Source organism: Colossoma macropomum, unplaced genomic scaffold, assembly GCF_904425465.1.
Source record: "Colossoma macropomum unplaced genomic scaffold, Colossoma_macropomum, whole genome shotgun sequence".
Lineage (NCBI taxonomy): Eukaryota > Metazoa > Chordata > Actinopteri > Characiformes > Serrasalmidae > Colossoma > Colossoma macropomum.
This window is the reverse complement of record NW_023495275.1, coordinates 609,336-631,824: the sequence shown is the minus strand read 5'-3', so window position 1 is coordinate 631,824 and position 22,489 is coordinate 609,336. Positions and strand designations below refer to the sequence as shown.

The 22,489-nt window shown below is 42.5% G+C and overlaps 2 protein-coding genes across 2 annotated transcripts in view; one reads left to right on the top strand and one right to left on the bottom strand.

Moving 5' to 3' along the window:
* Positions 1 to 14,865, top strand: part of gnav1 (guanine nucleotide binding protein (G protein) alpha v1) — a 65,521-nt gene extending 50,656 nt beyond the window's left edge. Inside the window, exons 6-9 of the mRNA XM_036561824.1 lie at positions 1,283 to 1,412; positions 2,552 to 2,623; positions 9,126 to 9,213; positions 12,747 to 14,865. Of these exons, the coding sequence (XP_036417717.1) occupies positions 1,283 to 1,412; positions 2,552 to 2,623; positions 9,126 to 9,213; positions 12,747 to 12,937 (481 nt within the window). The 3' untranslated portion in view covers positions 12,938 to 14,865. The remainder of the gene's footprint in view (positions 1 to 1,282; positions 1,413 to 2,551; positions 2,624 to 9,125; positions 9,214 to 12,746) is intronic.
* A 2,802-nt stretch (positions 14,866 to 17,667) lies between these two features.
* Positions 17,668 to 21,053, bottom strand: npb (neuropeptide B). The gene is made up of 2 exons (XM_036561825.1): positions 20,747 to 21,053; positions 17,668 to 17,829 (listed from the first exon to the last, which is right to left on the bottom strand). Exons 1-2 carry the CDS (start codon positions 21,014 to 21,016, stop codon positions 17,701 to 17,703), a joined length of 399 nt encoding a protein of 132 aa, XP_036417718.1. The 5' UTR covers positions 21,017 to 21,053; the 3' UTR covers positions 17,668 to 17,700.
* Positions 21,054 to 22,489: the final 1,436 nt, after the last annotated feature.

The following is a 22,489-nucleotide window of genomic DNA, read 5'->3' as shown; positions in this document are numbered from 1 at the left end:
AGTGTACATTTCCAGTACTGTTAAAATATGATGTATAAACCAAACAAAATGCTCTATTTATTGTTGAAAATAGACAAAAGTCCCTCTTTTTCATGGCAGGTTCCAGTGGCAGCTCTCGATCTTGTCTACTGAACTCATTCAGCCTTTCCAGATTTAGCTAGAACATGACACTACACAACTTTATCATTGTCTTGTTTACAATAGGATGGAGTCCAGTGCAGTCATATGACATGCAACAATGGCAGCTAGTAGAGGCATTTTGCCTGTTGCCTATAATAAATAAACCAACAAAACCTTGTGTCTCCATTTTTTGATTTTTGACAATATTTGAAAATGTTGCCCTTTACATTGTGTGCATTTTTATGATGAAAACAAAACCAAAACGGCCCAAAATTACTTAAAATCTGGTTCTATTGACTTACATTAAAATTAAAGCATGTTTTTTCCCTTCTCCTATAAAGTTAGCATTTCAGAGAGGTTTTGTTCTGACAGCAGCGATTTGTTGTGTACATTGTGCTCCTGTAAGACATACAAGCCTTAACAGTCTTTTTAAAGCAGTGGATTACAGTGACTTTTCTTTTAATGCTAGCTAGCTTACTGTTAGTCAGTCAGGCAAAACTAGAGAGATCTTGGTTTGTCTTGGTTTGTCTCTTTATAATGTATAATAATTTTAAGAGTTATTACAAGAAAACCTGAACACAGTCTGAATTTTGCACTTTTGCATTTCAAGAATGCAGTTAATGACAAGGAATAAAGTGAAGCTTCAAAACATAACAGCTTACACATTACACACACTCTGACAGGTACGGTATACACACTGGGCCGTATATGGGTTTCTGTATGTTGTGTGTCTGATTTATACTGATATCAGACATTTGTCATTTTTGTGAATCTGTTAATATTGGGGACGGTCAGTTTTCACTTTGAGACGACTGGCAGTACTGGAGCCTATTGGACTTATTTCTGCTTTGACTACCTAAAAAAATCTGGACCACACGGGCAAAAAATGTCATTATTAAAGTCATAACCTCCCTGTCCACTTTATTAGAAACCCCTCCCTTTATTAGAAACTACCTCCACCTTGCTGAAGAGTGTAGCCCATATATTGATGCACAGTTGGTGTTAGCCATCCTCTAGGCCTTCAGCAGTGGTCAGTTTCTGATCACACAGGCAGAGAGGAAATTTGGGGTGTTTCAGAAAATCTGCTCTAATTCTGAGGGGTTTGAGTGAAGACTTGACTCTCTCCCTCTCTCTTTCTCCCTCTCTCTCTCTCTCTGTCCAGGTTGTATGATGTCGGAGGCCAGAGAACGGAGAGGAGGAAGTGGATTAGTTGTTTTGAGGACGTGAGAGCCGTTCTGTTCGTTGTGGCTCTGAGTGGTTATGACATGACGTTGGTCGAGGACCCTTCCATGGTGAGCGCCACGCACATCCCCCTCACCATCTTCAAAACTTTTATTATTAACATGCAGCAGCGATTCAGTTGGAGGTCTTTGAGTTAAACACGACCAACCTTTACAGTTATTAAGGAGTGCGCCAATATTCCGATATCCATCATTGTTCATGTACATTTTCATTAATGCCAGCTTTTATAAAATATAGCGATATGTTGTAAAATACAGAAATTGGGACATCGTGTACCTGGATTAGTATTGTGAACACAAATAACATTTATTTCTTTAGGCTTAAAAGTGCAGTAAAATGAATGAAATGTAGATATTATAATGCGGTAACTCAATAAATGCACCGTCAAATATCAATTTGAAGCATCAGTCAAATCAAAAAATATGATTTTTTTTTAAAGAATGTTCTACTGATACGCTGGACCATCTGGACCATCTGGACATGCTCTGTTGGACTTGCTTTTCTTCTTGTAGTCTTATTTCTGCTTGCCTATCTGATAAATCTGGACCACAATGGAAATAAATATCATTCTAAACTGCCCATGCACTTTATTAGAAACCCCTCCCTTCATTAGAAACTACCTCTACCTTGCTTGTTCATCTGTTGATGCGCAGTTGATGTTAACCATCCTCTAGGCCTTCATCAGTGGCCATTGTTGACCACAGAGCCACATAATGGCCAGTGAGCAGATGAAGAAGGTGGGTGTTTCTAATAAAGTGGCCAGTGAGCAAAAGTGACCGGTTAGTGGAAGTACAAGGTGGGTGTTTCTAATAAAGTGGCCAGTTAGTGGCAGTACAATGTGGGTGTTTCTAATAAAGTGGCCAGTTAGTGGAAGTACAAGGTGGGTGTTTCTAATAAAGTGGCCAGTTAGTGGAAGCACAAGGTAGGTGTTTCTAATAAAGTGGCCAGTTAGTGGAAGCACAAGGTGGGTGTTTCTAATAAAGTGGCCAGTTAGTGGAAGCACAAGATAGGTGTTTCTAATAAAGTGGCCAGTGAGTGGCAGTACAAGATAGGTGTTTCTAATAAAGTTTCATTTTTCATACACTATTCATGAAAATTGTCCTTAAATACTTGCTAAAAGTCACATGACATCTGTTGACCAATCACTGCAGTTATATTGAGGGTTTTTTGTGTATGTTCTCCTCTTCAGAATCGGCTGCAGGAGAGCCTCAAGCTGTTCTCCTCCATCTGCAACAACGTGTTCTTCAGGAGCACCTCGATGGTAAGAGATGAAGCAAATCACATACATCACTAAAGTGCACAGAGCAGAGAACTGAGGGTTCTATATAGTATGTAATAATAGGTTCTATGACTTCTGTAGCAGCAATGGAACCCTTTTTGGTGCTGTATAAAAACAGACAGGTTGCCCCGTCATCCCGCCTATTAACCATGCAGAGAACCACGTGGTTCTTTGAGTTGGCAGGGTTCTGTATAGCCAAGCACGCGGTTTTAAAGAACCTTTTGGACACATTTAAACACAGTATCCATTTTAGACTAATAGTGACCAAAACTCTGATGTGAAATTATGTGGAATTACAGTCATATGCAAAAGTTTCGTCAAATTACGTATTTCGCAAAAACATGTAAACACATGTTGAGAATGATGAGAATCATTTTTCTGCACATTTCAGTGTACAGTTTTCATTTATTTGCTGAATTTAATGTATTTGAAAATAATAAACATAACATTGTGTGCCATAACTTTTGCACATGCATATTTATGTTGTATTTTTTTCCAATATGTTAACATCAGCAAGTAAACAGTAATTTAGTATTAAGATGTGCAGATGTGGAGGACGTGTTAACTGATTTTCACAAAAACGTCGTTTGAGCAGGGGTGCACAAACTTTTGCTCACAGCTCTAGAGCTCTGCACAGTCACATAAAATTTCACAAAATTGAAAATCTTGATGGAAAATCATAGAGAATTTGAAAATCTGTGTATTAGCCACAGTATCTGCAGTGCTGCAGTGGCTCCAGTGTGAGGAGAAAATTATGTAAATTAGATTGTTTATGTCAAAGTACTGCTTTAAGATGATGTAGGACGTTCAGTCGGTCAGGTGTGTCCAAACCTGACCGGTAATGTACAACAAATATCCCTCACAGCATTTTAATGGGTGTCAGAGTTAATGGCAGTGCCCCCCGCTGCCCCCCACTGCCCCCCACTGCTCCCCACTGCCCCCCACTGCCCCCTCTGCCCTCGGTGCCCCAGCCTTTGTTCTAATAGCCTCTATCATTGGCTAATTAAGCTGGCAGGTGTATTTTAGGCGGTGGCGGTGGTCCCTCTCGCGCGTCTGCCCACTGATTACGGCTGTTCTGAGGAAGCCCGGCTGTGAGTAACGAGCTCGTTTACCGGCCTCATTAAACGCAGCTCCGCCGCAGCATCACTCGCCTCAGCATCACTCGCCTCAGCATCACTCGCCTCAGCATCACTCGCCGCACCGCAGTTCTGAGCTCAGAGCCGCACTGATCAGCACAGTCATTACTGCAGCAGGGCGGGTCTGACCACAGTCGGCTAATCTCCACTCTCACCCTGCCTCTCTCGCCCTTCTCTCACTCTCTCTCTCCGCCGTCTCTTTCTCCCTTCAGCTAACTTTCTCTCCTTTTCTCTCTCTTTTCTCTCTCTTTCCCCATGGGGGAGGGAGAGTGGCGGTCAGCTATGGTTTTAACGCGGCTCGTTGGTTTTAAATCAGCCAGAGTGATTGGGGGTCTAATCAATACTCTTAAAGCTTCCTTGCCTCCACCTCTGAAGGCTTTTGTGACTGGTGGATTGGCCGAAATGTCATTTCCAGAGTTGTTTGTCAGCCCCTCTGTTTCCGAACCTGGGATCACTGAGGGGCAGCTTCTCTCTCTGAGTGGGTTACAGAAGTTGCCTTTCTCAACAGCTGATAAGAAGGCTTTGTACCAGAGCTGTGTTAAATACTTGCACTTTCATGAGCTGAAGGGGAGATGTGACTCCAAATGGAGAGCCCATCTCTCTGTCCCTGAGGGTCTGCGGCCTTTGTGGAGGCTCTTGTACAAAAGCCCCTTGCCCAAACGTTCAGGAGACCTCCAGTGGAGGATCCTTCACTGTGCTGTACCCACAAATGGGTTTGTGCCAAAATTTAACCCGGCTGTTCAACCACTCTGCATTTTCTGTGATAATCCTGATACTGTTTTTCATGCATTTTCCGACTGTCAAAGACCGGTTCCTCTGTTTGAGCTCCTGGACAGGGCGCTCAGAGGGCTGATTCCTCTGTTCGAGCTCCTGGACAGGGCGCTCAGAGGGCTGATTCCTCTGTTAGAGCTCCTGGACAGGGCGCTCAGAGGGCTGGTTCCTGTGTTTGAGCTCCTGGACAGGGCGCTCAGAGGGCTGATTCCTCTGTTAGAGCTCCTGGACAGGGCGCTCAGAGGGCTGATTCCTCTGTTAGAGCTCCTGGACAGGGCGCTCAGAGGGCTGGTTCCTCGTTTAGAGCTCCTGGACCGGGCGCTCAGAGGGCTGGTTCCTCTTTTAGAGCTCCTGGACAGGGCGCTCAGAGGGCTGGTTCCTCTGTTAGAGCTCCTGGGCAGGGCGTTCAGAGGGCCGATTCCTCTGTTAGAGCTCCTGGACAGGGCGCTCAGAGGGCTGGTTCCTCTGTTAGAGCTCCTGGACAGGGCGCTCAGAGGGCTGATTCCTCTGTTAGAGCTCCTGGACAGGGCGCTCAGAGGGCTGGTTCCTCTGTTAGAGCTCCTGGACAGGGCGCTCAGAGGGCTGGTTCCTCTGTTAGAGCTCCTGGACAGGGCGCTCAGAGGGCTGGTTCCTCTGTTCGAGCTCCTGGACAGGGCGCTCAGAGGGCTGATTCCTCTGTTAGAGCTCCTGGACAGGGCGCTCAGAGGGCTGATTCCTCTGTTAGAGCTCCTGGACAGGGCGCTCAGAGGGCTGATTCCTCTGTTAGAGCTCCTGGACAGGGCGCTCAGAGGGCTGGTTCCTCTGTTAGAGCTCCTGGACAGGGCGCTCAGAGGGCTGGTTCCTCTGTTAGAGCTCCTGGACAGGGCGCTCAGAGGGCTGGGGTTTCTGTTCACCCGGACTCTGTTTATCTTTGGCTGTAAATACTCTAAAGCTCAGCGTTATAAATGTACCTTGGCTAATTTTTAGTGTGACAAGCGAAGTTATCAGTGTGGAAGTCCTTCAGGTTGGTGTCTGAAGGGCAGGAGGTGGATGTTCTGAAACTGGTCCGAGCTCTAGTAGAGTCGCGCATTACAGTTGAGTTTGTCTTTTACCAAAGCACTCAGAACATTTCCTGTTTCGAGAGAAAGTGGTGAGCTGGTGAAAGTGTTGTGTCTGTCAGTGATCTGGGTGTGACATCATTTCATTGGTGAATCTTTGTGGATGGGTGGTTTTTCTTTGGGATCCTCATTATTATTAATATAACGATTAGAACATTCTTTAATTATTAATGCTTCAATAAAAGGGGGTTAAAAGTCAAAGTCTCTCTTTTCTCTCTCTCTGTCCCCACATCTCACTTTCTCTCCTTTTCTCTCTCTCTGTCCCCACATCTCACTTTCTCTCCTTTTCTCTCTCTCTGTCCCCACATCTCACTTTCTCTCCTTTTCTCTCTCTCTGTCCCCACATCTCACTTTCTCTCCTTTTCTCTCTCTCTGTCCCCACATCTCACTTTCTCTCTTTTTTCTCTCTTTTCTCCCTCTGTCCCCACATCTCACTTTCTCTCCTTTTCTCTCTCTCTGTCCCCACATCTCACTTTCTCTCCTTTTCTCTCTCTCTGTCCCCACATCTCACTTTCTCTCCTTTTCTCTCTCTCTGTCCCCACATCTCACTTTCTCTCTCTTTTCTCTCTCTCTGTCCCCACATCTCACTTTCTCTCCTTTTCTCTCTCTCTGTCCCCACATCTCACTTTCTCTCTCTTTTCTCTCTCTCTGTCCCCACATCTCACTTTCTCTCCTTTTTTCTCTCTCTATCCCCACATCTCACTTTCTCTCCTTTTCTCTCTCTCTGTCCCCACATCTCACTTTCTCTCTCTTTTCTCTCTCTCTGTCCCCACATCTCACTTTCTCTCCTTTTCTCTCTCTCTGTCCCCACATCTCACTTTCTCTCTCTTTTCTCTCTCTCTGTCCCCACATCTCACTTTCTCTCCTTTTCTCTCTCTCTGTCCCCACATCTCACTTTCTCTCTTTTTTCTCTCTCTCTGTCCCCACATCTCACTTTCTCTCTCTTTTCTCTCTCTCTGTCCCCACATCTCACTTTCTCTCCTTTTCTCTCTCTCTGTCCCCACATCTCACTTCCTCTCCTTTTCTCTCTCTCTGTCCCCACATCTCACTTTCTCTCTCTTTTCTCCCTCTGTCCCCACATCTCACTTTCTCTCCTTTTCTCTCTCTCTGTCCCCACACTTCACTTTCTCTCTCTTTTCTCTCTCTCTGTCCCCACATCTCACTTTCTCTCTCTTTTCTCTCTCTCTGTCCCCACATCTCACTTCCTCTCCTTTTCTCTCTCTCTGTCCCCACATCTCACTTTCTCTCCTTTTCTCTCTCTCTGTCCCCACATCTCACTTTCTCTTTTTTCTCTCTCTCTGTCCCCACATCTCACTTTCTCTCTCTTTTCTCTCTCTCTGTCCCCACATCTCACTTCCTCTCCTTTTCTCTCTCTCTGTCCCCACATCTCACTTACTCTCCTTTTCTCTCTCTCTGTCCCCACATCTCACTTTCTCTCTCTTTTCTCTCTCTCTGTCCCCACATCTCACTTTCTCTCCTTTTCTCTCTCTCTGTCCCCACATCTCACTTTCTCTCCTTTTCTCTCTCTCTGTCCCCACATCTCACTTCCTCTCCTTTTCTCTCTTTCTTTCCCTGCCTCTAACTTAGTCTCACCGTCTTTCCCTTCTTTTCTCTTTCTTTCTCTCTTTCTTTCCTTCTTTCTTTGCTTCTTTCTTTTTCTTTTTCTCTTTTTCTTTCTTTTTTCATTTTCTTCTTCCCCTTCTTCTCTCTCTCATCCACTAACTGGTTCTCACTCTCTTTCTCTTCTCTTTCTTTAATTCTGCTTCTTTTTCTCCTTCTTTCTTATTCTCTTTTTATCTCATATTTTTCTCTTCCATTAACTTTTACAGTCACTTTTTCTTCTGTCTCTTCTTCTCTTTTCCACTAATTTGCTCGCTCTCTTTCTCCTCTTGTCTTCCTTAAAGTCTTTTTCCCCTTTTTCATCTTTCTTTTTCTCACCTTTTCTCTGCTAACTTTCCGTCCCTCTTTCATGCTTCATGTTTTCCCACAAGCGTGCTCTCTTTCTTTTCTTCTTCGTTTGTTTTATTCTTTTCTTTTCTTCTCTTTTATCTCTTTCATCTCTCTCTTTTTCTTGTCTGCTTACTCTCTTTCTCCCCTTTTGCTCTCTTCTTTTAATTGTTTTCCCTTTTTTCCTTCTCTTCTCCTCTCTCTGGTTCTTTTTCTCTTCCAGCTGTCACTCTTGTTCTCTTTCTCTGTTTCACTCTCTCTCTCTCTCTCTTTTCCCTCCTCTTACTGTCACTTTTTCTCTTTTCCCACCTCTTTCTTGTCCTTGTCCACTGCTGTTACTCTCTTTTTCCTCTTCTTTTTTCTTTTTTTTCTCCTATATTGTTCTTTCTCTCCTCTGCTGACTCTTGTTCTCCTTCTTATTCTTTAATCCCATCTCTTTTCTCCCTTAGAAAGGGGGAGGAAGGAAAAATAAGGGAAAAAAGAAAAGGAATTAAAGAATAAAAGGAGAACAAGAGCCAGCAGAGGAGAGAAAGATTTTTTCGCTTATCTCTCGCTCTCCCTTTCTCTCTCTTTTTCTTTTCCACAAACTCGCTTTTACTTTTTCTCTTTTTCACCTTTTTTCCTTCTTTCTTTCCTTTGCAGTCTCTCTTGCTCTTTTTCTCTTCTGCTAATTTTCAATGACACTTTTTTCTCTTTCTCTCTTTCCTCTCATCCACTAACTTCTTTTACTTTTTCTCTCCTTTTTTTCTTTTTTCCTCCACCTCTTTCTCTCACTCTTCCTTTCCCTACCTTCCATCTCTCTCACTCTTTTACTCTCCATTAATTTCTTTACATCCGTCTTTTTGGCACCTTTTTCTTCTTTTTCTCTCTCTCTTACTCTTTCTCTTTTCCACTCTCTCGCTCTCATATTTTCTCTCTTTTTCCACCTTTCTCTCCCTCTTCCTTTTCTTCCCTTTTTTCTCTCACTCGTTCTCTCTTCCTTTAACTTCTCTTACTTTTTCTCTCCTTTATTTTTTTCCTCCACCTCCTCCTTTCCCTCTTCCTTTCCCCACCTCCCATCTCTCTCACTCTTTTTTCTTGCATTGACGTGCTGTCACTCTTTCTCTCCTTTGATTTCTTTGCGTCCTGCTTTTTTGCCGCCTCTTTCTTCTTTTTCTCTCTCTCTTACTCTCTCTTTTCCACTCTCATATTTTCTCTTTTTTCCACCTTTTCCTCCCTCTGCCTTTTCCTCCCCTTTTTGTCTCTCTCTCTTTCACTACCTTGTCGTCACTCCTTCTCTTTTTCTTTCTTCTTTCTTCTTTATTTCTCCTAATATTTGAATAGCTCTGTTTCGTCGTAATGAAGCTGTGGGTGAGTTAAAGACCACCTGGAGGACTTTTAACATCTGTCAACAACGCAACACGTTCTTCACTCGTTTACTCTGACCTCTCAGGTCAGGACAGATTAGTGATGTTCGTCCACTTTGCCACAGCTCAGTCAAACTGATGATGAAATAGAGTTTGAAAAGAGACGGATTTGCTTCTTGTTTTGCAGATTTTATTTATGAACAAGATCGATCTGTTCCAGGAGAAGATCCTCCACTCAGGACGACACCTGAGATACTACCTGCCGCTCTACAGAGGTGAGTACTCGGCGCTAAAGATTCCATAGAGAGGCTGGAGATCTGTGGACCCCTCACAGCAGGAGCTGCTGACCCCAGGCTTCTCCTGGAAGAAGAGAGGCTGAAAGGTGAAAGCAGATCTCAGTCGGGATTCTCAGCAAAACAAATAAAACAGTAGTAATGAGTGAAGACAGGGTGACTGACTGATTGGCTGCTTGCACTCCAGACTAGTGTCCTGCAAAAACAGTCAAACAGCTGGAGGCGTTTTCTGTATTAATGACACAAACGTCGCCCAAACATCGTCCAGTCATCGTCCAAACAGTGTCCACAGCCTTATAACATTAGAATAACTCAGCCAGTTGACACTGCTCTCGTGTTCATGTAGTCCTTTGAATAACCTTTAGTTGTAATAAGCCCAGAAATTTAGGGGGAAATTAGCCTTTTTTACTTGTACACATATAAATCGTCGCTATTAGGCAAAAACTTTATCTCCATTTTTTAATTTTTTACAAGATTTTGTATAAGAGCTAGTGACGATGGTGGGCTTGGTCAGTTTTACATTAATAGCCTTGCACTGGCCACCGATATCAACTCTGCACTAGCAGAAAGGTCCTAGCCCGGAAAGGACAGCATGCCCCCTCCAGGTAAGGGAAAGGACCTGCCCCAGGTGGAGGAGTTTAAGTATCTGGGGGTCTTGATCACGAGTGATGGGAAGAGGGATCAGGACAGGTGGAAGCAGTAATGCGGTCACTATACTGGACTGTAGTGGTGAAGAGGGTGTTTACCGGTCGGTCTGCATCCCCAGCCTCACCTGTGGTCATGAGCTTTGGGTAATGACCAAAAGAATGAGATCGCGAATACAAGCTGCGGAAAAGAGCTTTCTTCGCAGGGTGGTGGGCTACACCCTACTGACATTGTGAGGAGCTCAGTCATCCAGGAGGAGCTCAGAGTAGAGCTGCTACTCCTCAGGGGAGCCAGTTGAGGTGGTTTAGGTGCCCTGGACGCACTCAGTGAGGGTTTACCAGGCACGGCCTACAGGGATGAGACCCCGGGGTCGTCCTAGGACCCGCTGGAGGGATTGTATCTCCAAGTTGGCCTGGGAGCGGCTCGGGGTCCCCAGGAATGAGCTGGAGGAAGTTGTGGGGGACAGGGTCACCTGGGATTCTCTGCTGTCCCAGCTGCTACCGTGACCCTGTCTGGACTAACCAGTTAAAGATGATGAATGAAAATATCATCAGGAGATCGTCGCGAGTTCAATCCCTGGTTCTACTACAGCCAAACAGTTGGTAGGATGGCCCCCCAAGAGAGCACAGTTGGTACGATGGCCCCCCCAAGAGAGCACAATTGGGAGGATGGCCCCCCATCTCCCCCATCACTGGTCATCCATAGCTGTTAGCTGATGTAACAGAACTGGCGGTTAGCGTTCTCCTCCGAGCACATTCAGCTGTCCAGTGTCGTTGTGTGGAGCTTTACAGGTCTCAGAGGAAGCCTGCGCTGACTGTCACCCCCCCTACCGCTGCTCCTAGTTCTAACTAGAGGGTGAAACTGGATACAACAATAAATTGAGGAGACAATTTGGGGAAAGTGATTAGAAGCTACAGAGAAAATGGGGCTCCTAACAACCACCTGGAAGACCTGGTAGACACCAAAACTGCCCCCATCAGATAAACAGCACTTAAAGCTTTCATCTCTGAGAGAGAGGAGAAAATCAAGCTGCTTCAGGTCTGAAAACATCCACAGGTGTTTCTGTCCATCCTTCCACTGTGAGGAGACGACTCAGCGCTGTGGGTCTGAAAGGATGTGTAGCTGTCAAGAAGAACCTCACTGAGAAAAGGAGACGGACACATCAAACAAAGAAGCTGAACAGTGGACTGACCACCCCAGAGTCCAGACCTCAACACCACTGAATGTGTTTGATTACTTCAGAAAATGATCAACCAGCTTCTAAGACTGAACTTTGGAGGTTTCAAACTGAAAGTGAGTCTCCTGAACGGAATGGAAGCTGTGATAAAGGTAACAGGTCGAGGCTTCTGGGTAATTTTCTGTGAAATATATTTTCTGCTTTTTTTCTGATGAAGAAAAATGAATTGTGAACTTGTACTGAATGGCCGTTTTGCCAGAGATGAACGGATTTGGTATGAAAGGTGGTCTCTGACTCCACAGTACTCTATATAACAATGATTGTTATAGAGGAAACATCCCTCGAGAGGCTGTTTTTCTTTTCCTTTGACGCTGGCTGGGTATGACGTCCACCATTCTTCATGATCCATTTGCTCCAGCTTACTGAAATTGCCTGGACGTTTCCCTCAGAGCGCAGCCTTTAAGCTCTGTGACTGAGTCTGTCTCCGTATGCTGAGATCAGGATGATGACGGAGGGTCTCAGTCATGTGTTTAATATTCAGGCTGCTGCAGTGACTCTGTACTGTGTACTGAACGTTCTAACCACTCTAAACGTGGATTTGTATCAGGGCTGGAAAACACCTTTGACTTTAACCTCTTAAACTGCAGGCAAAACGTATTACTCAGTAACTCAGGAATTTTCCAGTATCTGCTGTTAATTATTCAGTATTTACTATGAATTATTCAGTAACTACAATGAATTAGTAACTACTATGAATTATTCAGTAAGTACTATGTATTATTCAGTACTTGATATGAATTATTGAGTACCTACTATGAATTATTCAGTATCTGATATGAATTAATTAGTAAGTACTATGAATTATTCAGTAAGTACTATGATTTGTTCAGTATCCACTATGGATTATTCAGTATCTGCTATGAATTATTCGGTATCAACTATAAATTATTAAGTAACCACTATGAATTATGCCACAACAGTAGCTATGGAAAAACGTCTTTGTGCACAGCATGTAAATCAAATGATTCATTCTGGTCAGTTTCCTGCCAAATGAATGATTTACTTGTGCTTCTTAAAAACTCATTATAAGTTTGATTATCTGTCCAGATGATGGACGTCAGGTACGAGTCTCGGCCGCAGCGCTTCAGCGCTCGTTTACGTCTCGGCGCACAGCAGTGCTGACGGCGTTTAATCAGGCGTCTGTCGAAGCTCCGATATATATTGATTATATATTGATTGTGTGTTTGAAGTGAATTCCTCTCTGACCGCATCATCCTCCATTAAACCCCCTCCCCCTACACCCCCCTCAGTCCAGTCATCCTGTTTACCTCCCAGAGCTACAAACGAACAAACAGACACGTCACTGTACAGTTTATTTCCTCACTGAAGTTCAGCCCAGCTATGGAGGTCAAAGGTCGCACGCCAACCTGTATTGAGTGTGGATGAGATCTCAGTGTTTTGGATGGACGCTGATTAATTTAACTCGCTGGCATTTCGCCAGATTGAGTATCATCTGTTCACCTTCACACAGCTGATATCTGATCTCTCTCTCTCTCTTTTTCTCTCTCTCTCTCTCTCTCTCTCTCTCTCTGTCTCTCTCTCCCTCTCTCCTTCTCTCTCTATCACTCTCTTTCTCTCTCTCACTTTCTCTATCCCTCTATCACTCTCTCTCTCTCTCTCTCTCTCTCTGTAGGTGCTGACTGTGATGTGGACTCGGCGGCTCGTTTCATTGCCTCCGTGTTTGTGTCTCAGAACGCCACGCCCACTAAACTCATCTACCATCACTTCACCACGGCAACCGACACCTCCAACGTCCAGGTGGTCTTCCAGGTCGTCATGGACACCATCATCAAGGAGAACCTGGAGGCCGTCTCTTTACTCTGAGCCGCAGTTTACGCTGATTATGGCTGTAATTATTATCATAATCATCAGGAATGATGTTTGGCATCATTATTTCTGATCCACACTGAAAAAGAAACCTCTGCTGAGCTTCCGAGTGAAGTTCCAGATCTGGAAAACTGCTCCTGCACCTGGGAAACTGCAGTCAACGAAATGCTTTCTTTATTTTTAACTTAATTTGCTGTGATCTGAAGTGCTACTTTTTCGTCTGTTTTTTTTTTCCTTTTTTTGTCTTTAATAATCTCTGACCAGTCCACTTTAAAGGCTGTGGACCTGTCTGAGATTCTGAGTTAAAGCCACTTTAATGGAATGTTTTGGGTTGTTGACAGGAAATAAGGCAATATTTATTGCCGTAGCAGCACAGAATTTAGTGGTTACGTACATGAGGGAGAAGATGGGCATTGAACACCATCTAAAACACCGGTCATCTCATTAAAAACTAAACAAAAACAGGCAGAAATCACTACATTATTAACAGCAGTCATTATAAAAAACATCAAAGGAATTAAATGATTTTGTTTAGCATTTTATCACTTGTTTACATTGTGTTTATGAGCAGAAGTTTGACTCGTGAAACAGCTTTTCATCGAGAATTACTGAAATCATCTCAGTTTAATATCCTACTGTTCTGATCTCTACATTTACATTACAGTTCAACAGTCAGAAACACTTCATATTAACAGTTTTTTTTTAATATCAGTAATAATGTAGAAAGCTTAAATATTGTAGAATTAAATATTGCAAACAGGAAGTGAGAAATAATCAAATAATAAAAAACTAGGGATGCACTGATAGGGGAATTCTGGGCTGAAGCAGATATTTAATTTTTTACATGTATATATTGGCCGTAGCTGATATCCGATATTTTACATGTATGTATCAGCCGATGCCTATATCTGATATTTTACATGTATATATATCGGCCGATACTGATATATGATATTTTACATGTATATATGGGCCAAAGCTGATATTCGACATTTTACATATACGATGCCAAGGTCAATACCTGATATTTTACATGTATATATTGGCTGATGCTGATATTCAATATTTTGCGCATACATATCAGGCAATGCTGATATATACATGTAAAACATTGGATACCAGCCAGTGCCAATATTTTATATGTACATATCTTTACCTCTTGGACATGCAAAACTACCTTCTGTAAGGGCCACCACACACCGGATGCATCGCATTGCGAAAAATCCCAAACCGTTGTTTTTAATGAAGGTCCCCACACCTGCACCGGTCTTTTAGATAAACTGACCAATGCTAATGTGAAGTTAGCGTAGCTAACATTACTATCCGAGCCTTTTTTCAGCTCGGAAACAGCCAGTCTGTGGAGGGTAGTAAACAGATACCTAGCGTAATTAGTGATGCTGAACGCTTTTTTAATTTATACAAGTAGAGTATAAAAATGAACTTGAATCAAGCTTTTATTGGCTCTCCCTGTCGGGTCCTGGGTGCCAGAATGTAACTGCTGCACCATTTAAGGTGGAGTGGGAAAATTTGAACACAAAGCTGGCAAAAAGCCAAATTCAGCTTTGTAGTTTTGATGCTTTTAGTGTTTTTTGTCTATATGAGGAGATTTAAGCATCTGCTGTTGTGTGCTCTTCCAGCATACAATAAATGCGTAATCACATATCGGTTTGAAATGTTGGCCAAATCTAAGCATTGGCCCGATGCCAACGTTTTTTTTAAAACAAATATCGGCCGATACTGATACGATTCCGATAGTATCGTGCATCCCTAATAAAGCAGCATAAACTACCCTTCGTTAATTTAATTTGCGGTCAAAACCGTCAAGTTCAAGTTATTTGTTTTTTACAAATCTGAAAAAAAAACATTTAACAAAAGCTAAACTAAATATAATATCACATTTTTCAGTGGTCAGTGAGTCTCTCTTCACCTTTATTCCAGCTTCCATTCTTTTCAGGAGACTCACTTTCAGTTCCTCAAAGAATCTGCAGACACACCTCCAAAGTTCAGTCTTAGAAGCTGGTTGATCATTTTCTGAAGTAATCAAACACATTCAGTGGTGTTGAGGTCTGGACTCTGGGGTGGTCAGTCCATCGTTCAGCTTCTTTGTTTGATGTGTCCGTCTCCTTTTCTCAGTGAGGTTCTTCTTGATCAGCTACACATCCTTTCAGACCCACAGCGCTGAGTCGTCTTCTCACAGTGGAAGGATGGACAGAAACACCTGTGGATGTTTTCAGATCTGAAGCAGCTTGATTTTCTCCTCTCTCTCAGAGATGAAAGCTTTAAGTGCTGTTTATCTGATGGGGGCAGTTTTGGTGTCGACCAGGTCTTCCAGGTGGTTGTTAGGAGCCTCATTTTCTCTGTAGCTTTTAATCACTTTTTGAACCCTTGGAAACTCCAGAATAGGTTTTCTCTTATTCGCTTATTTAATCACTTATTTTTCTTTATCTATGCTCTTAAGAAGATGGTAAAAGGTTCTTTAGTAAGGACGTATAGAACCATGAACACTCGAAGACACTCTTCAGATCAAGTGTTGTTTTTGAAAATGGTTCTATGTAGCACCAAAAAGGATTCTTCTGTTGTTACAATAGCAGCTATAAAGAAACATTTTCAAAGAGGTTCTACTTAGAACCATACAACACGTTCTCCATCAATCTTAAGAACAATTTCACCATGCAAAGGACGCTTTAAGCATGTAAATGGCTCTTTGAGTTGGTGCGTGGTTCTGTCCTGCCAAATTAATAACTTGAATAATAAATTAATAAATAATTAATGCATACATTTTATTAGAACCTGATGTTCTAAAGCTTTCGGAGTCAGTTTAGAATCTACAGCTCTGGAAACATCTATCATTTCTTCATGATTCACAGCTTCCTGTTAATTATCTGAAGTTATTTAAGCACCATAATCAGATTCTTTTTATGCATTTTAGATCTTCTATTATTGAAAACAGTGACTCCACGCGCGAGCGGTTAGTAGAGGCTCAGGCTTTGAGGCGAATGCGTGCTGGTGTGTGTTTACACTGTGTATTGTAGAGGGTCGGTGGTCAGTTTGGTCATTCGTGCGTGCCGGAGTGTTTTCCTCTGGTCAATATTTGCCATACTCTCTGTGTTTGAACACCAGAGTTAATGATTGATGGAGGATTGTGTTTTCATTCCCTTCGTTTCACCAACACCCCCCCTCCCCCCACCCGCACAGCAGCCAGGCTTACCGAAACACGTCTGCTTTCTTTCTCCAATACAGTTCTGCGCAAAAGTACCTTCATTTATTAAACTTCCAGTCAAGACATTAAGTACAAGTTACTCATTGTACAGGAGATATTTTAGCGATTAAATATGGGATAATCTGCTTACATAATGAAGAGGAAACTACTGAGAAGATGAATATGAACAACCAACTTCTAAGACTGAACTTTAGAGGTGTGTCTGCAGATTTCTTTGAGAAACTGAAAGGGAGTCTCCTGAAAAGAGTGTGTGTGTGTGTGTGTGTGTGTGTGTGTATATATATATATATATATATAATCACTGCTGTCGGAGCAAAATCTCCAAAGTGGTAACTTTACAGGAGAAGGAAAAAACTTACTGTATTTTTAAGTCAATGGAACCAGACTTTTTTTCAGAGTAATTTTGGGTCATTTCTTTTGGTCCATTCATCATGAAATTTACACACAACGTAAAGAACAACATGTATTTTCAAATTATTCAGAGCCTGTAAAACGACAAATGGTTTTACTATATATATATATAGGTTGTTAAGGCTTTTGTAAAATATTTGTTAAATATGATTTATAACTTCACCTTTTCTCACTGATAAGTGAATGATTTGATATTTAATGGTCATTTGACTGGAAACTAAATAAATGAAGAGTGGTCTCTAACTTGGCCCACCCCTGAACATCTTATAAATTTTTTTTTGGGGTCCTGCACTTTGATGGTGGTCAGTTTTTTTCTGCTTTATTCAGATTTGAAGCAGAATTTTTTGTGATTTTGTGCTTTTACTTTTTTTTTACACTTTACACCGAACTTCAACACTCGTTTTGCCTTATTTGTGTTATGAATGCGTGTAAATATTTATATTATTTAAGGACCGTTATGTGCCTCAGTTTCCCTTTGAATGAATCCAGTGAAGTGACCTTTTGAATTTGTAATTGTTTGGCTTCTTTCTCATTTTTTGTCATTTTTATGTATGACCCTTTTTTATCTATAGACATATTTACCCTGAAATGAGACCATGTAACTATGCAAGATCAAAAATGTGATTTATTCTGACAATCCAGAGGTTCTTGTGTGTAATTAAGCAACACTACAGTGTGTAAACAGGACTGTTTCACATTATTTTCTTTTTTATTTTTTATTTTCCCGAACTAAAAACGCACACTGTCCAGTTTTACAAAAAATAAAATACAGAAAACGTTATTCGAGAGAGTCAACAGTTCATGGACATTGAGCACATGTGGAGATGGTGCAGAGGTGGGAGGGGGGGGGGCAGGACTTTCTCACACACACACTTTGGGCTGTAGTCGACTTTTCTCTTTTATGAGCAGCTAGTTTCTCCACATTGTGTGAAATGGACCAACATTCAGTGTCTCCAGTCCGTCTCTGGAAGTAATAAATAATAATAATATTCATAAATTAACAAAAGCAGCAGAGCTCCAGCACATTTGGTGCTTGGACCCCTGCAGAGTGACATTCCAGGGTGGGGTTGGTTGGTGAGGGGACTCGGGGGGGGGGATGGGGGGGAGGCGAGCGTGTGTGTCATTTTATTCACGCGCCCGCACACTCGAGCGCGTCCAGGGCCAGCAGGACGTCCGCTTTGCAGCGAAAGGCGCTGGAGCCGTCCAGGGTCAGCTCGCAGCTCTGCAGGTTGGGCGAGATTTCCTTCACGCAGACCACCTGCACACAAACACAGCGAGACCACGTCATCAGCAGCGCAGGGGTGAGTCTGTTTAGAAGCTGATTTCACTCCAGCCTGAAAGAGTATTTACAATTATATACATTTCATATATATTATATATTACATATGGCCCATATCCGGTGAGGATATTTGATTTGGACCCCCCAGACCTCCCCCTCACCCAGTGAGAGAACAAACATGTTTATAATATATACTTATGTACTTATTAAAGACTATTTTCCTTGTAAAATGGTATTTTTAATTGTTTAATTAGTACCAAAATATAATGTTATGAAATACATTTTTAAAACTTTCTTTATTTGTAATTTGTTTTTTTGGTGGTCGACCCAACACAGGCGATGCAAGCGATTTGGCCCCCCAAGACAAAAAGATAGATAACCAGACAGACAGAGACAGATAGATAGATAGATAGACAGACAGACAGAGACGGATAGATGTTTATAAATTATGATTATTGTATATTTACATATATAATATATATATATATATATATATATATATATATATATATATATATATATATAGCGTAATTATACATTTTAATTATTCTATATGGAGTTTTATATATATATATATATATATATATATATATATATATATATATATATATATATATAGCTAAAATAATGATTGTATATATATAAATATTATCTAGATAAATGATACATAGGTATATAATTATAAATTATGATTATTATTGTATTTTTTATCTATTTATCCGTCTATCTGTCTGTCTCTCTGTCTGTCTATCTACACAGCTGAATAGTAATTTTTATTTCTATAATTTCTATTTATTTTCTGTTACCTGAAGTAAATAAAGGTCTCAGAAAGCTTCTCTGTGCGACGCTGTTGAAGAACCACATTTGGTTCCCTAAAGAACCCTTCAGTTTAGAGAATGTTTTTTTCTGTGTGAAGAAACCTAAAGAACCTCCACAGACGGAGAACCTTAAACTGCTTTCCATCCTGTCTAAATCAGCTCTATAAGGAAGGTCTTCTGTGGCCGATCCTCCTTTTCAGAGCTACTTTGGTGCCTTTAGTCTTCGTAGCTCTTTCTGCTTTATTTCTTTAGTAGGTTTGGTTTTTAAAGCCCTTTAATCAGGAATGTTTCAGGAATGATTTTATTCCTTTGATCTTCTTCTTTCTGGAAAGTTCTGAAGCTCATTTAGAACCTCTACTGTTCTCTGTGTCTGGGAGGTCCTGAAGACCCGAATCCAGAGAGATGCGTTACTGAGTGGAGCTGAAGGCTGCGTCCTCCTCCTCCTCCTCCTCCTCCTCCTCCTCCTCCTCCTGCTGCTGCTCTGTTATGACTCCGTGCGTAAATTGCGTGTTTGTTTCTGGGAATCAGGAGTTTCACTTAGAGAACTGAACAGTGATGAGCTGCAGCTCCGACACTTCACTCTCTCCGGACTCACAGCGCGAGTTTAAGCGTGTAAGCTTTATTTTACAGATGAGTCTTTTACGCTCGGAGCTGCGGAAAAACACAATAATGAAAATAAATAATAAGAGAAAATAACAAATGGAGAAAAACTGCGCTTCCAAACATTCTAACTCGCTTAGCAACCGAACACCTCGCGCGCCTTTTCGCCTTTTATAGTCCCCGCTTCCATGGCGCGCGCGGATGACTCGGTTTTTAGTCTATAGAGAGTCTGAGGGTCAGTAAAGTAGTAAACTGGGGGCTTTTCCACAAAGCAGGATTTCTCAGCTGAGCCCGAAATCTTAAGCCCAAAGATGATCACTGTCCAGCAGGAACGCCCCTCAGCTCTTCTCCTCCCGGACAGGCTGGACTCTGGGCTTTATGTATCTGGCCAAACTGAGAGATCCTGCTGTGTGAACTGTCCCTCTGCTGCGCTGCGCTTTATTTGTGTATGTTTCACTCTGAGCAGCTGATGCTGAGTATTTAAATGCAGACACGCGCCGGTTTAACAGACACAGCAGCAGCTGGTTTGGATGAATTGTTCCGGTTTGTTGCCATAAAGGCTTCACTGTAACCCTGACCTCGCCACTTTACTCTGGATAACAGGCTTCAGACTCAGCATATGGATACGCTATGATCGTGCGCGCTCCGGGGCTTTTACGCAGGGTGCGCGTTTTTACGCTTATAATGCGCTTTTACGCAAGGTGCGCGTTTTTACGCATTCTTTGCGCTTTTACGCAGGTTGCGCGCTTTTACGCGTTTAATGCGCTTTTACGCAAAGTGCGCGTTTTTACGCATTCTTTGCTCTTTTACGCACGGTGCGCGTTTTTACGCATTCTTTGCGCTTTTACGCGTTTAATGCGCAAGGCGCGGAAAACGCGGACAAAAAGGAAAAAGCTGAACCAAGATCAGCGATTGATCCTCTTTTTGTTCCTTTCATGTTTCTTTGATGTAGCATGTTTATAAATATGTTTATAATATGTTGATAGATGCATCAACACATTGAGTAGCATCCAAGCAACATCTGGCGTCGCTGGAAGGTAAAAGCAGCAAAGTTGGAGATTCGCATTTATTTTTATACGCGATCAGTAACAATAAGAGAGCCATTGTTGGTGCTATACAGAACCATTTTCAGAAAGGTTCTATATAGACATACAACACATTCTCCATCAAACTGAAGGACCATTTCACCATTCAAAGAACCATTTAATCATGCAAATGAACTCATACATAGAAATCTTGGTTCTAAATAGAACTGTTGTTTTTACTAAAGAAGCTTCTTTTTAAGAGTCAAATTTGTGCGTCTGTGTTCTTTGTTGTCAGTTTAAGTGTTTAAATCGTCCCAAAACAATCGATTCGAATTGAATCGTGCCGAAACTTGAGATTAATCGGTTCCTAAACACCTGTAATCGAATCGAATCTTTAAGAGATTTTGGCCCCTCGTGTCCTGCGCTGGTGTGAGTGATGTGCTGGGGGGTTACCATGTTCCTGAGCGCGGGGGGTAGCCTCTGGCTGAGCGGGCTGATCTCCTGCTCGCTCCCGGTCTGTGTGTCCGTCTCCGCCGTCCCGGTGTCGCTCTCTGCCCTGCGCGCGTGCGGTGACCTGCGGATGCCGGACAGCAGTCCGGACGCTCTGCCCACCGAGTAGTAGCTGGGTCCGGTCGCCTGCTTGTACCATGCGTCTGCCGGCTGGCACGACACGAGCACGAGCGCGGCGGCAAGAACGAGCACGGAGCGCGCGGAGGTCTCCATAGCGTCTGTGAGTGCGTGTGTGTGTGTGTATGTGCGCGTGCTGGCTCTGATGACTCTTCTTCACCCCCCCATCGCTGCTGCTGGAGTTTATAGTGACATCCCCCCCCGAACCTCACACCCCCCTTCATCTCCTCATCACCATCATCATCATCCTCCTCCTCTCGAGGAGGTGATTCATGTTTCCGGTGAGGAAAATTCCAACCGAGAAGAGAACATGACTTTATGACTTTATGGCTGATGTGTTTTATATATATATATATATATATACGTTTTGTTCGTTTAACTCATAACAATAGATAGAGAACCCAATGAAACAAATAACACAAAAATAATATATAATTAATATTTATTATATAATATATAATTAATAAACATTTCTATTGGACGTCTGGACTTTGACTTTTGCTGTTCCAAAATGCAGCATTTGCTCTTCTTTAACCGTTCCTTATAGACTAGCTGGTGGTTTTAGTGTTGTTGTTTTTCTGTGGGCCCACCTACCATTGAGGTGGATGATTCTCCTGTAGAATTTCTTGAAACAATCCGGAATTCATAGCTTCATGAGATGGTGGCAAGCATCCTGGTACTGCCACCACCATGTTTCACAGTTGGGGTGAGATTCCTATGCTGGAATGCAGTGTTCAGTTTTGCCAAACCTGACATCTCTCATTTAAGCCATAACGATCCATTTTTGCCTTATCATCCACATAATATTAGTTCAGTGGCCTTCTGGCTCATCCAGGTGGTCTTTAGCAAACTTTAAACAGGCAGAAAATTTCTTCCTGGAGAGTAGTGGAGCTCCACTGACCATACAGGAGCACTTTGTAGTCTATCTGTTTCTCTGCACCCTGTTCTTCAGTGGTCAGGACCCCCCATGGACCCTCACAGAGCAGGTACTATTTGGGTGGTGGATCATTCTCAGCACTGCAGTAACACTGACATGGTGGTGGTGTGTTAGTGTGTGTTGTGCTGGTGTGAGTGGATCAGACACAGCAGGGCTGCTGGAGTTTTTAAACACCTCAGTGTCGCTGCTGGACTGAGAATAGTCCACCAACCAAAACTATCCAGCCAACAGCGTCCTGTGACCACTGATGAAGGACTAGAGGATGACCGACACAAACTGTGCAGCAGCAGATGAGCTATCGTCTCTGACTTCTCATCTACAAGGTGGACTGACAAGGTAGGAGTGTCTAATAGAGTGGACAGTGAGTGGACACTCAGTGTTTAGAAAGTCCAACAGCACAAATCCTAAGACAACCATGTCAACTCAACCTCCGCCCTCCAATAAACTTATTTATCACAACTACATCACTTACTATTAATTTCATAGTCATTTAGAATCTAAGTTGTAGTTGTTTTTAAATAATACAGTAACTAAATCTACTCTCAGCTGTTTCAGTGGTCAGTGAGTCACCCCTTTACCCTTATTACAGCTTCCATTCTTTTCAGGAGACTCACTTTCAGTTCCTCAAAGAA